Genomic DNA, 13,271 nt, shown 5'->3' on the forward strand with positions numbered 1-13,271 from the left:
CCAACTCAGTCAAATCAGTTTTTTGTTTGGTGCGGCAGGATCCGGACCATGGTCACAGGGCTGCTGTTAAGGCAGCCCTAAGCTTTTATTATTTTATTTTTATAGTCTTACTATGTTTTGAGTGATCTTTCTTAACAGCGTGTTAAACGCATGCTAAAAAGAGTCGCTCCGACAACTCTCCACCGGGTTGCAACAACGCTTACCTCCGGGTACTAGTGCTGTCTCGGCTGGCGTCTGTGTCGGATGTTTTAGCAGGTCCAGCAGACGTTACCAGGCTGTGGTCGGAGCATGGGGAGAAGGTAAGGCATCGGTTCCACTTACTAGGGGATTCCGGACACAGCCACACTGTATTGGAGGAGACTACAAACAGTGGCTGACGCGCCGCCACTCTTAAGTGCTCCAGCACTATGCTTTAGGGATCATAGGTGCCAGGACTAGGTTGAGGCCGCGATCCCTGGAGTTGATGTCAGCAGGAGAAGTCAGACGCTCCCCTGGTCGCCCCTCCCCCCAGTTCATGACCAGTTTCCGTGTGTCTCCCGTCCATGAACTGATGACCTCACTTCCGTCTCAGACTCTACCACAAGGGTACACGGTCGCAGCTTAGGCCGCTGCGGTTGTGTACACTAGAGTTGCCACCGAGACCGGGTCGCAGACAGGAGCGTCTGCATACACTCATCGTTTACTGAGCGTCTGTGTCCGTTATTGAGCGTCTGTGTCTCTTATCAGTTACCAGAGCGGCAGTGTACACTAGTAGCGTCCGAATCCACTCAGCGTCTTTCAAGCGTATTGATTGATCCTGGAAGTGGGGTGAGTCTCCCTGTATCCCACTCTACTGAGTAAGGGTTATACAGTACTAAGATTCTATCTACTTGTTAGTATGAATAGTTAATTCTGGTACACAATGCATATGAAGCCTGTACAGTACATGTCTGAAAAACTTGTGGTAATAGCTGTTTAAAAACAGAAATGCAGTAATTGTACTTCTACATACTGGAGAAGTATTTTGTGGTTGATTATATTCTCATATGACAATGTCTAATAGTTAACATGTGACTGACTGCTAGTGTGATTGCTGACTTTTATATGTTTGTCAGTATTGTTTCTGAACCTCAATTCAGGTGCTCGGGTTGTGGTCAGATTGAGATCACTTCTATATCTATATAGGTGATTTTCAGTCACAGAGAGTGTAGTATTTGTAAAAACTGATTATTTACCATGTCTGTGAGCGGCAATAGTGACGAGGATACTTTATCAGGGACTCCTACACCCTTAACATGCTTATCTTGTAAAATAGGGATTTTGGATGGAATAGCCCAGTATCTTACTTATGAGGGGTTATGTGCAAACTGTTTTGCGTATCAGCAAAGTAAAAAGCAGGTTCTGGTTCAGCAACCAGTAGAGCCACCATGGGGTGTGTTCGCACAGACCTTGTCTATAATAGCGGACAGATTAACACCTGCAGTTCCACCCCCGGGAATAGGTTACACTATTAACCCATACATGCAGCTCCATTCTTATGGTTTGGTTCCAACAGCTTCTACAAGTAGCCAGGCTATTAATACCAGGGTAGATACATCCATGTTACAGACTACACAAGATGATACAACACATGAGGATACAGTGTATTCAAATACCCCATATGATGATCAGTCGGAGGGTTTCAGCTCAGAGGATATAACTGAGCTTATTGATGCCATGAAGGCTATTCTGTCTCTGGAGGAATCGGCCAAAGCAGTGTCAAAAGTCTAAAGCACCTGTGTTTAAACGTCCAAAAACAGTTAGGACTGAGTTTCCAGAGTCAGAAGATCTGACGGAAATTATGGAAGGACCTTGGGCTACACGGAATAAGAAGTATAAGATTCCGAAAAATGGGATTCTTACTATCCTTTTCCAGCTGCGGACTGTTCAAAAAGAGAAGTTCCTCCTAAAGTAGATGCACATGTTGTGCGACTTGTGCGTAAATCTATTTTACCATTGCCGTCTACCTCACTGAATGATGTCACAGATAGAAGAGTAGATAATTTCTTGAAAAATATTTTTTCTCTCTCAGGGGCTGTTGTAAGGCCAGCTATGGCTTCAGCCTGGATGGTGAAAGCAATGGTAGAATGGGCGGAGGAACTAGAGAATGGCCTCTCCGCACCTACCAGGGAGCAGGAGTCTCATTTAGGCCATATAAAACAAGCTGTGCAATATTTGGAAGAAGCAGCAATTGATATAGGTACGATTGCTTCTAAAGCATCAGCCTTGGAGGTAGCCGCTCGCAGAGCAATTTGGCTACGTACTTGGAAAGCGGATGCAGAATCCAAGAAAGTTCTGGAAGCTCTGCCTTTCGCTGGTGATATTCTGTTTGGAAAACAATTGACAGATATTCTAGAATCAGAAGCTGAATCCAAGAAGGTCAGGTTTCCGGCAAGTTATAACCCTAAGCCTAGGGGTTCGAAATTTCGGCCATTTCGATGGCAAGGCAGAGCAAAAGGGAAAGATGAATCTAAGCAACCCCAGTTCAATAAATCAGCTAGGGGTAGGAAGCAATGGGCCAATATACAGCCAGCTTCCAAACTGGAACAGAAGCCATCAGGATTCCAGGGTTGGGGGCCGACTCCTTCACTTTGCACACATATGGCAGCAGTCGACGACAGATGCTTGGGTGCAGAAGGTGGTATCTCTCGGTTTTGGTTTCCCTTACAAGAGGCAGCCTCCTCAAAGGTTTTTTTGCACCAGCATGTCTCGTATAGAGTCAAAGTCTAACGCCCTGCAAGAAGCAGTTCAGAAATTGCTTCAGGCTGGGGTAATTATCCCAGTTCCCCACACACAATGGGGACAGGGTTTTTACTCCAATCTATTTTTGATTCAGAAGCCAAATGGCTCATTCCGACCAATTCTCAATCTCAAAATGTTAAACAAATGCATTTGGGTTCCAAGGTTCCACATGGAGAAGTTACACTCCATAGTTTTGGCCATGGAACCAGGAGATTACATGGTATCTCTGGATATACAGGATGCTTACCTGCATGTGCCCATAGCGCGGTCCCATCAGTGTTACCTCAGGTTTGCCATCCTCCAGCAACATTTTCAGTTCCAGGCTTTTTGCCCTTTGGGCTAGCAACAGCCCCCAGGGTATTTACCAAGATTATGGTGGTTATGGCAGCTTATCTCCGCAAGCAGGGGATAAGAATTTTTCCATACCTCGACAATCTTTTAATCCTGGCACAATCCCAGGAATTACTCTTGAGCCATCTCCAACAGACAATAGTCTGTCTGCAAAGACACGGGTGGCTCATAAATTGGGAAAAGTCATCTCTGAGTCCATCACAACGGATGGTTCATTTGGGGGCCATATTGGATTTAAGTCTACAAAGAATAATTTTACCTTGGAAAAAGATATCCAAGGTGCTAGTAATGACTCAAGAGTTGTTGCACAGTCAGACAATATCAGTCCATGCAGCAATGCGACTGATGCGTCTGATGGTGTCAACATTCGACATGGTGGAATATGAACAATTCCACTTCAGACCTCTACAGCACCTCATTCTGACCAAATGGAACGGAAGACATTAGACAATAAAAAGACAGATGATAAAGCTTCCAATAAACGTAAAAAGGTCACTAGGTGGCTACAGACGGACCATCTAGATAAGGGGAGACCCTGTTGGATAACAGATTGACAAGTCCTGACAACAGATGCCAGTCTTCAGGGCTGGGGAGCGGTGTTCGAAAGTTTCTGGTTCCAGGGAAAATGGACCATAAAGGAAAGTTGCCTGCCAATAAATCTGTTGGAAATAAGGGCCATATATATGGCTCTGGTTCAGACAAAGGACATTCTCCAAGGAAGACCAGTCCAGATCCGCTCAGACAATGCAACAGCAGTAGCGTACCTCAATCATCAGGGAGGAACTCACAGAAAAAGGTTGATGGAGGAAGTAACTCACATACTAAGATGGGCAGAACTCCATCTTCTGGCATTGTCCGTAGTGTTTGTTCCAGGAGTGCTGAACTGGGAAGCGGTCTTTCTCAGTCGACACACCATTCAGGAAACCAAATTGGCGTTACACCCGGAAGTGTTTCAGATTCTAGTAAACAGATGGGGTCTGCCAGAGATAGATCTCATGGCGTCCCATCTGAACAACAAAGTTCCGATATACGGGTCAAGAACAAAGGATCCCAGGGCGATCCTTGTAGACGCACTGTCAGAAAAATGGTAATTTCATCTGGCATATCTGTTTCCTTCAATCTCCCTGTTACCCAGGGTGGTGAGGAAAATAAAGCAAGCAAAAAGGGCTATAATTCTAATAGCTCCAGCTTGGCCCAGAAGGCATTGGTACACAGATCTACTAAGGATGTCCAATACTGCTTCCTCAACGTCCAGGTCTAGTAATGCAGGGTCCTTGTTATCCCAGCCATCTGGATCGTCTGTCTTTGACGGCGTGGCTGTTGAGACCTCTATCCTAAAGTCAAGAGGATTTTCACAAGTAATTCAAACTATGCTTAGAGTAAGATAACCTTCTTCAGCTTGTATTTATCATCGAATATGGCAAGCCTATATTCATTTGTGTAGTGAAAGAAGTATGGATCCAAGATCTTTTAGAGTATCCAGGATTTTGGATTTCCTTCAAGCAGGATTGGATAAGGGGTTAAAAGTAGCTTCCTTGAGAGTTCAGGTATCAGCATTAACTGTATGGTTTCAGAAAAAGATTGCTAACCTACAGGATGTGCGTACTTTCTTTCAGGGAGTGTTGCACATTCAACCTCCATTTGTTCCTCCTGCAGTTCCCTGGGATTTGAATCTGGTTCTTAAGATCCTTCAGGGGGCTCCGTTTGAACCACTTAAGAGAGCAGATCTTAAATGGTTGACGGCTTAAATGGTTCTCTTTTTAGTGACGATGGCGTCGGCTAGAAGAGTGTCAGATTTAGGAGCGCTGTTGTGTAAGTCTCCTCCTTTTCTGATCTTTTATCCAGATAAAGCAGTTCTCAGAACTAGATCTGGGTATCTTCCGAAGGTGGTCTCAAAGTTTCACCTTAACGAAGCGATTGTAGTCCCGGCTTTTCAGGTATCGGAACTTTCTGTGGGAGAAGCGTCGCTGGACATAGTCCGTGCATTAAGAATCTACGTAGATCGTACTAGTGCCATCAGAAAGACAGATTCTCTCTTCATTTTCTATGGATTTCACAAAAGAGGATGGCCTGCTAGTAAACAGATGCTGGCAAGATGGCTCCGAATGATAATTTCAGAAGCATATTCTCGTACTGATCTCCCTGCTCCGGCTAATGTCTCTGCTCACTCTACACGTAAGGTAGGTCCTTCATGGGCAGCACAACATGGTGCTTCAGGAGAACAGATTTGTAAGGCAGCCACATGGTCTTCCATTAACACTTTCATTAGACATTATGCCTTGGATACTTTTGCCTCTCATGACGCGGAATTCGGGCGAAAGGTTCTCCTGTCTAATCAGGAGCGTCCCACCACTAAAAATGGCTTTGGGAATCCCAATGTTATCCTGTGGATAACCTGTGGACCCAGTCGGAGAAATAGACGTTATGGTAAGAACTTACCGTTGATAACGGAATTTCTCCTATGTCCACAGGTATCCACAGGGATCCCACCCTGATGCACCTTATTTGAGGATCTTTACAATCACTAAACCCTGTTCCCTCTTGTATGGAAGGGTGTGCATGTGTGTTCTTATCGCCTGAATAGGGTTCTATATGATGCTCCTGCCTAAATTGCTGTAAAAGCAACTGATTTGACTGAGTTGGTGGGCGGGATTATATGGAGGAGCCCCAATGCATCCTGGGAGGCCAGAAAGCTTGTGACTATTTGGTGCCATTTCCGCTGTCGCTCCGGCATATCCCAATGTTATCCTGTGGATACCTGTGGACATAGGAGAAATTCCGTTATCATCGGTAAGTTCTTACCATAAAGTATATTTCAAAGTAAGAGTTTTTCTCCTTGTAAAACTTCTGTTACAAAAATTTACATGTGCATGTTATAGATACATCAAATTATCATCTATAAATTCCTATTACACTCTGCCCTCAGTTAGTGGCCAAAATATTATGAACGTGGTTGTATCATATAACTGAACCAATGTGCTGATTAGCTGGTGACTGCACAAACTGAAAAATCACAGTCTTAGGCCAGCTTTATATCCCACTAGTTCTGATACAATATTTATTGGGATTGCTTATAGTTTGGACTTAAATTTCCGAATTACCTTATGTATGTATTGTTGCCTGTATGGGTAAATAGCTTAATACATGTAAATGAATTATGACTTTAGAGGTTTTAATTTATGACAAAGAGCTTGTAAGAAGAATACAAAAACTACTTACTAAAGTTACAACAAGCTCTACAACTGGTAGGAAGTGGTAAAACCATATGTTCATATCTTCTCGCCTATAGGTAGACTCTCCATTCAGTTTAACACAACAGAAGCACTCATCCCAAGTGGATTGCAACTTTTTTTGTGACATTACACATGGAGTTGTTCCAGCCCAGGGGAAGCTGAGAATTCCCCTGCAGTTCCGTCCACGTACCGTTGACATGGAGAGTGTGGACTATTTTCATGTTTTCTCAGCTGGCAATCTCACTAAGACAGTGCTCAAGGTTTCCGGATCATGTAAAGGTATGATCTGCATTAAACATAAATTGCTGTAATGTAGAAGCTCAATATAAGAACTGAAGTCACAACTCCTTTCTACAATCACATAAAGTGTTTGTAATGAATAGGTACATTTCAGTAAAAGCGTGTATATGGTACACGCAGGAATTTGTCACAGTACCATTATAGAAGACTTTTAGTTTTTGGGCTTGAACGCTGTTGAAGCTATGAGCGATTTTTAAAGGGGCTAATCCATCACTGAGGATGGGGGTCCCAAGGGAAGAACTCAAACTGTATAGGTACAAGGGAGAGCTCTTTATTTTTCAAATTGTGTTTTCCAGAGTGGAAATGTGTTTGACATATTCTAGACATAGAGTAAAGGTTTGGGAATATTCAAATGTTCAGTAATTTTGTCGATAGAGCAGCGTTTTGGAGAAGGATGACAAGTATAGGTAAGGTAATTCTGTTGAAGGGAAATATTGAAATTGCAGAAGAGATGTAGGCGAGACACAGTTGGTGTTATTTACAAACAAAGGACCTGATGCAAAATGGAAATGGAAGTCGGGTGTATGTTCCTGCATAACTGCATGCATGTGAGAAATGTGTATATTTGCTGCATGCTGAGTTATTTGCATTGTAAGTTGCTACCGCTCCCTATATGTGTGCTTCGTGTGCTACTAACCATCATTGCCTACTTCTGCCTTCCTTTTACTAAAATAAACAGGCATATATTTACTTATGTCAAACATAGCTTAGCCCAATTTTGGGACAAAACACACTTGCTGAACTTTGCCTATGTGGCAAAGTTTTAAATGTGAATGACTCTGCATCATCCATACTTGAGTTTGCCCTGTTCTGGAGTGTGCACAGTGTAAAACACGCAAGATACACTCCACGACTTCATAACCGCTCCAAAGCAACCAATTAGACTTTTTTATTTTATTTATTAAGTATGTTTAATGACCATTTCTCCTATGTCCTAGAGGATACTGGGGTCCATTTAGTACCATGGGGTCTAGCCGGGTTCACTAGGAGCCATGGGCACTTTAAGAGTTTGATAGTGTGGGCTGGCTCCTCCCACTATGCCCCTCCTACCAGACTCAGTTTAGAAAATGTGCACGGAGGAGCCGGTCACGCTGAAGGAAGCTCCTGAAGAGTTTTCTGCATTTATTTTATATGTTTGTTATTTTCAGGCAGGGCTGGATGGCACCAGCCTGCCTGCTTCGTGGGACTTAGGGGGGGGGCCCAACCTCTTGAAGGGTTAATGGTCCCGTTCCCCCGCTGACAGGACACTGAGCTCCTGAGGGACCTATTCGCAAGCCCATCACTGCGAGCGTTCAGTCCCGCAGCACGCCATCACCCCTAACAAAGCCAGAAGAATGAAGAGTGGCAAGTACTGAGCCAGCGTCCCGGCTAGCGGGGTGCCGGCCATTATGGCGGGATGAGCGTACGGAGACGCACGGCTTCTAAACGGGGCGGAATGCGTCTCCGGACACAGTACACAACTGCGTCCATGTACACTGTACACAGTACCCATACTGGCACAACAGCCTTAAAACTGTTTTTCCATTTTCTCATACGTCCTAGAGGATGCTGGGGACTCCAAAAGGACCATGGGCAATAGACTGGATCCGCAGGAGACATGGGCACCGTAAGATTTTAAATGGGCGTGAACTGGCTCCTCCCTCTATGCCCCTCCTCCAGACCTCAGTTAGATTCTGTGCCCAGAGGAGACTGGTTGCACACTAGGGGAGCTCTACAGAGTTTCTCTAGAAAAGACTTTCGTTTGGTTTATTATTTTCAGGGATCACTGCTGGCAAAAGGCTCCCTGCTTCGTGGGACTGAGGGGAGAGAAGCAGACCTACTTCTGTGAGTTCAAAGGCTCTGCTTCTTAGGCTACTGCACACCATTAGCTCCAGAGGGTCTGATCACTTGGTGCGCCTAGCTGTTCGTTCCCGGAGCTGCGCCGCCGTCCCCCTCACAAAGCCTAAAGAGAGAAGCCGGGTAAGTAAAGAAGCAAGAAGACTTCAAAGGCGGCAGAAAACTTCAGATCTTCCGGAGGTACCGCTGCACGCCATTGCTCCCTTACACAAGCGGCACTACATGGGTGCAGGGGGCACCCTGGGCAGCAATAAAACCTTATATTTAACCTGGCTATATGTATATACATTGCCTAGGCAATGTATAGGGACCCCCGCCAGTATAAAAAATAGCGGGACCGAAGCGCGCCATATAGGGGGCGGGGCTTCCTCCTCAGCTCAAACCAGCGCCATTTTCTCCACAGCACAGCTGCAGAGATGCTGCTCCTGGCCCTTCACTGCTACCACAAGTAACACGGTGCACAAAACAAGGGGGGGCACAGCAATTTGGTGTTGATTACTGTTATATAAAAAGCGCTTACAGGTCTGGGGCATTGGTTAATTCCTTCAGACCGGTGGGGCGTTGGGTGTGAGCTGGCAAACTCCCTTTCTGTCTCTCTGAAGGACCTTACTGTGTATAGCCCAGTGTGTCTGGGGGTGTCAGTACTTGTGTGTCGACATGTCTGAAATTGAATGCTTTTCCCAGGAGGAGGCTGGTGAGGGAGCAGAACAGAATGTGGGAGTGACTCCGTCGGCACCGCCGACTGCTGATTGGGTAGATATGTGGAAAGTTTTAAATGCAAGTGTGGCTTTATTGCATAAGAGGCTAGACAATTCTGAGTCTTAGAACCAAGCATGGAGACAATCCATGGGTGAGGTTTAATCACAGTCTCAGGCCCCCTCAGGGTCTCAGAAACGTCCATTTACCCAGGTAGCAGACACAGATACCGACACAGATTCTGACTCCAGTGTCGACTATAATGATGCCAAGTTACAGCCTAAAGTGGCTAAGAGTATTCAGTACATGATTGTGGCTATTAAAGATGTGTTGCATATCACAGAAGACCCCACTGTCCCTGACACAAGGGTCTGTATGTTTAAGGGAAAGAAGCCTGAGGTAATGTCTCCTCCCTCTCATGAATTGAACGCTCTTTTTGAAAAGGCTTAGGAGTCTCCTGACAAGAGACTGCAGATTCCCAGGAGAATTGCTATGGCGTATCCTTTCCCCTCGCCGGATAGATTTCGGTGGGAATCATCACCCACAGTGGACAAAGCCCTGGCGCGTTTGTCCGAGAAGGTGGCGCTACCGCCCCTGACATGGTAGCCCTTAAGGATCCTGCGGATCGTTAACAGGAAACTACCTTAAAATCTATTTCTCTAACGTCCTAGTGGATGCTGGGAACTCCGTAAGGACCATGGGGAATAGCGGGCTCCGAAGGAGGCTGGGCACTCTAGAAAGATCTTAGACTACCTGGTGTGCACTGGCCCCTCCCACTATGACCCTCCTCCAAGCCTCAGTTAGATTTCGTGCCCGGCCGAGGTTGGATGCACACTAGGGGCTCTCCTGAGCTCTTAGAAAGTTATAGTCTTAGAATTTGTTTTTTTCAGTGAGACCTGCTGGCAACAGGCTCACTGCAGCGAGGGACTAAGGGGAGAAGAAGCGAACTCGCCTGCTTGCAGCCGGATTGGGCTTCTTAGGCTACTGGACACCATTAGCTCCAGAGGGATCGACCGCAGGCCCAGCCTTGATGTTCGGTCCCGGAGCCGCGCCGCCGTCCCCCTTACAGAGCCAGAAGCAAGAAGATGGTCCGGAAAATCGGCGGCATGAAGACTCTGTCTTCACCAAGGTAGCGCACAGCACTGCAGCTGTGCGCCATTGCTCCTCTCACACACTTCACACTCCAGTCACTGAGGGTGCAGGGCGCTGGGGGGGGCGCCCTGAGGCAGCAATAAAAACACCTTGGCTGGCTAAAATACCTCAATATATGGCCCCAGGGGCTATATATGAGGTAAATACCCCTGCCAGAATTCCATAAAAAACGGGAGAATAGGCCGCGAAAAAGGGGCGGAGCCTATCTCCTCAGCACACTGGCGCCATTTTTCCCTCACAGCTCGGCTGGAGGGAAGCTCCCTGGCTCTTCCCTGCAATTCTACAGTACAGTAAGAGGGAAAAGAGAGGGGGGGCATTAAAATTGGCACTGTATACAGTATATTATATAAAAGCTATTAGGGACATAACTCAGTTAGTCCCTGTATATATATAGCGCTCTGGTGTGTGCTGGCATACTCTTACTCTGTCCCCCCAAAGGGCTTTTGTGGGTCCTGTCCTCGTTTAGAGCATTCCCTGTGTGTCTGCGGTGTGTCGGTACGGCTGTGTCGACATGTTGAATGAGGAGGCTTATATGGTGACAGAACAGAGGCCGATATATGTGATGTCGCCCCCTGTGGGGCCGACACCAGAGTGGATGGATAGGTGAAAGGTATTAACCGACAGTGTCAACTCCTTACATAAAAGGGTGGATGACGTAACAGCTGTGGGACAGCCGGCTTCGCAGCCCGCGCCTGCCCAGGCGTCTCAAAGGCCATCAGGGGCTCAAAAACGCCCGCTCTCTCAGATGGCAGACACAGATGTCGACACGGAGTCTGACTCCAGTGTCGACAAGGTGGAGACATATACACAATCCACTAGGAACATCCGTGACGTGATCCCGGAAATAAAAAATGTGTTATACATTTCTGACTTTAACCCAAGCACCTCTAAAAATGGGTTTTAGGTTTGGGGAGAAAAAACAGGCAGTGTTTTGTTCCCCCATCAGATGAATAAATGAAGTGTGTGAAAGCGTGGGTTCCCCCATTAAGAAACTGGTAATTTATAAAAAGTTACTGATGGCGTACCCTTTCCCGCCAGGTGGATAAGTTACGCTGGGAGATATCCCCTAGGGTGGATAAGGCGCTCACACGTTTGTCAAAAAAGGTGGCACTGCCGTCTTAGGATACGGCCACTTTAATAGGTACCTGTTGATAAAAAACAGGAGGTTATCCTGAAGTCTGTATTTACACACTCAGGTACTAGACTGAGACCTGCAGATAGTGCTGCTGCAGCGTGGTCGGTGACCCTGTCAAACAGGGATACTAGTTGGCAAACATAAAAACATATTAAAGACGTCGTCTTATATATGGGGGATGCACAGAGGGATATTTTGCCGGCTGGCATCCAAAATAAATGTAATGTCCATTCTGTCAGGAGGGTATTAGAGACCTGTCACTGGACAGGTGATGCTGACTTAAAAAGCGCATAGAGAGCCTTATAAGGGTGAGGAATTATTTGGGGATGGTCTCTGGGACCTCGTATCCACAGCAACTGCTGGGAAGAAATAATTTTACCTCAGGTTTCCTCACAGACAAAGGTACAGTCCTTTCGGCTTCAGAAAAGCAAGCGGGTCAAATGGCGCTTCCTTTCTGTACAGAGACAAGGGTAGAGGGAAAAAAGCTGCACCAGTCAGCCTGTTCCCAGAATCAAGATTCTTCCCCCGCCTCCTGTGAGGCCACACCATGACGCGGGTGCTCCACAGGTGTAGCCAGGTACGGTGGGGGGCCGTCTCAAAAAATTTCAGCAATTAGTGGGCTCGCTCACAGGTGGATCCCTGTTTCTTTCAAGTAGTATTTCAGGGGTACAAGCTGGAATTCGAGATGTCTCCCCCCAGCCGTTTCCTAAAATATGCCTTGCTGACAACTCCCTCAGGCAGGGAGGCTGTGCTAGAGGCAATTAATAAGCGGTATTCCCAGCAGGTAATACTCAAGGTGCCCCTGCTTCAACAAGGACGGGGTTACTATTCCACACGGGTTGGGGTACCGAAACCGCATGGTTCGGTGTGACCCATTTTATATTTAAAATCCTTGAACACAAAAATTCAAGTTCAAGATGGAATCGCTCAGGGCGGTTATTCCAAGCCTGGACGAGGGGGATTACATGGTATCCTGGGACATCAAGGATGCTTACCTGCATGTCCCCATTTACCATCCTCGCCAGGAGTACCTCAGATTTGTGGTACAGGATTACCATTACCAAGTCCAGACACTGCCGTTTGGACTGTACATGGCACCGAGGGTGTTTTATCAAGGTAATGGCCGAAATGTTGATACTCCTTCAAAAAAAGGGAGTTGTAATTATCCCGTACTTGGACAATCTCGTTATAAGGGCGAGGTCCAAGGAGCAGTTGGTAGTCGGGGTAGCACTATTTTGGAAAGTGCTACAACAGCATGGTTGGATTCTAAACAGTCCAAAGTCACAGCTGGTTCCTATGACACGTCTACTGTTCCTGGGGATGGTTCTGGACATAAACCAGAAATAGTGTTTCTCCCGGAGGAGAAAGCCAAGGAGTTGTCATCTCTAGTCAGAGACCTCCTGAAGCCAAAATAGGTACCGGTGCATCATTGCACGCGAGTCCTGGGAAAAATGGTAGCTTCCTACGAAGCAATCCCATTAGGCAGGTTCCATACAAGAACTTTTCAGAGGGACCTGTTGGACAAGTGGTCCGGATCGCATCTTCTGATGCATAGGCTGATAACCCTGTCTCCAAGGACCAGGGTATCTCTACTGTGGTGGCTGCAGAGTGCCCATCTTCAAGAGGGCCGCAGGTTCGGCATACAGGACTAGGTCCTAGTGACCATGGATTCCAGCCTTTGAGGCTGGGAGGCAGTCACACAGGGAAGAAATTTCCAGGGACTTTGGTCAAGTCAGGTTATTTCCCTACACATAAATATTTTGGACCTGAGGGCCATTTACAATGCCCTGAGGCCGGCAAGGCCTCTG

General features: G+C 46.5%; 1 protein-coding gene across 2 annotated transcripts in view; it reads left to right on the plus strand.

The window, feature by feature from the left end:
* Nucleotides 1-13,271, plus strand: part of CFAP65 (cilia and flagella associated protein 65) — a 377,223-nt gene that overhangs the window by 109,325 nt on the left and 254,627 nt on the right. For both annotated transcript variants that reach the window (XM_063933883.1, XM_063933882.1), the window contains exon 8: nucleotides 6,401-6,623. In XM_063933883.1, coding sequence (XP_063789953.1) covers nucleotides 6,401-6,623 — 223 coding nt within the window. The remainder of the gene's footprint in view (nucleotides 1-6,400; nucleotides 6,624-13,271) is intronic.

This window comes from Pseudophryne corroboree, chromosome 7 (assembly GCF_028390025.1).
Source record: "Pseudophryne corroboree isolate aPseCor3 chromosome 7, aPseCor3.hap2, whole genome shotgun sequence".
Lineage (NCBI taxonomy): Eukaryota > Metazoa > Chordata > Amphibia > Anura > Myobatrachidae > Pseudophryne > Pseudophryne corroboree.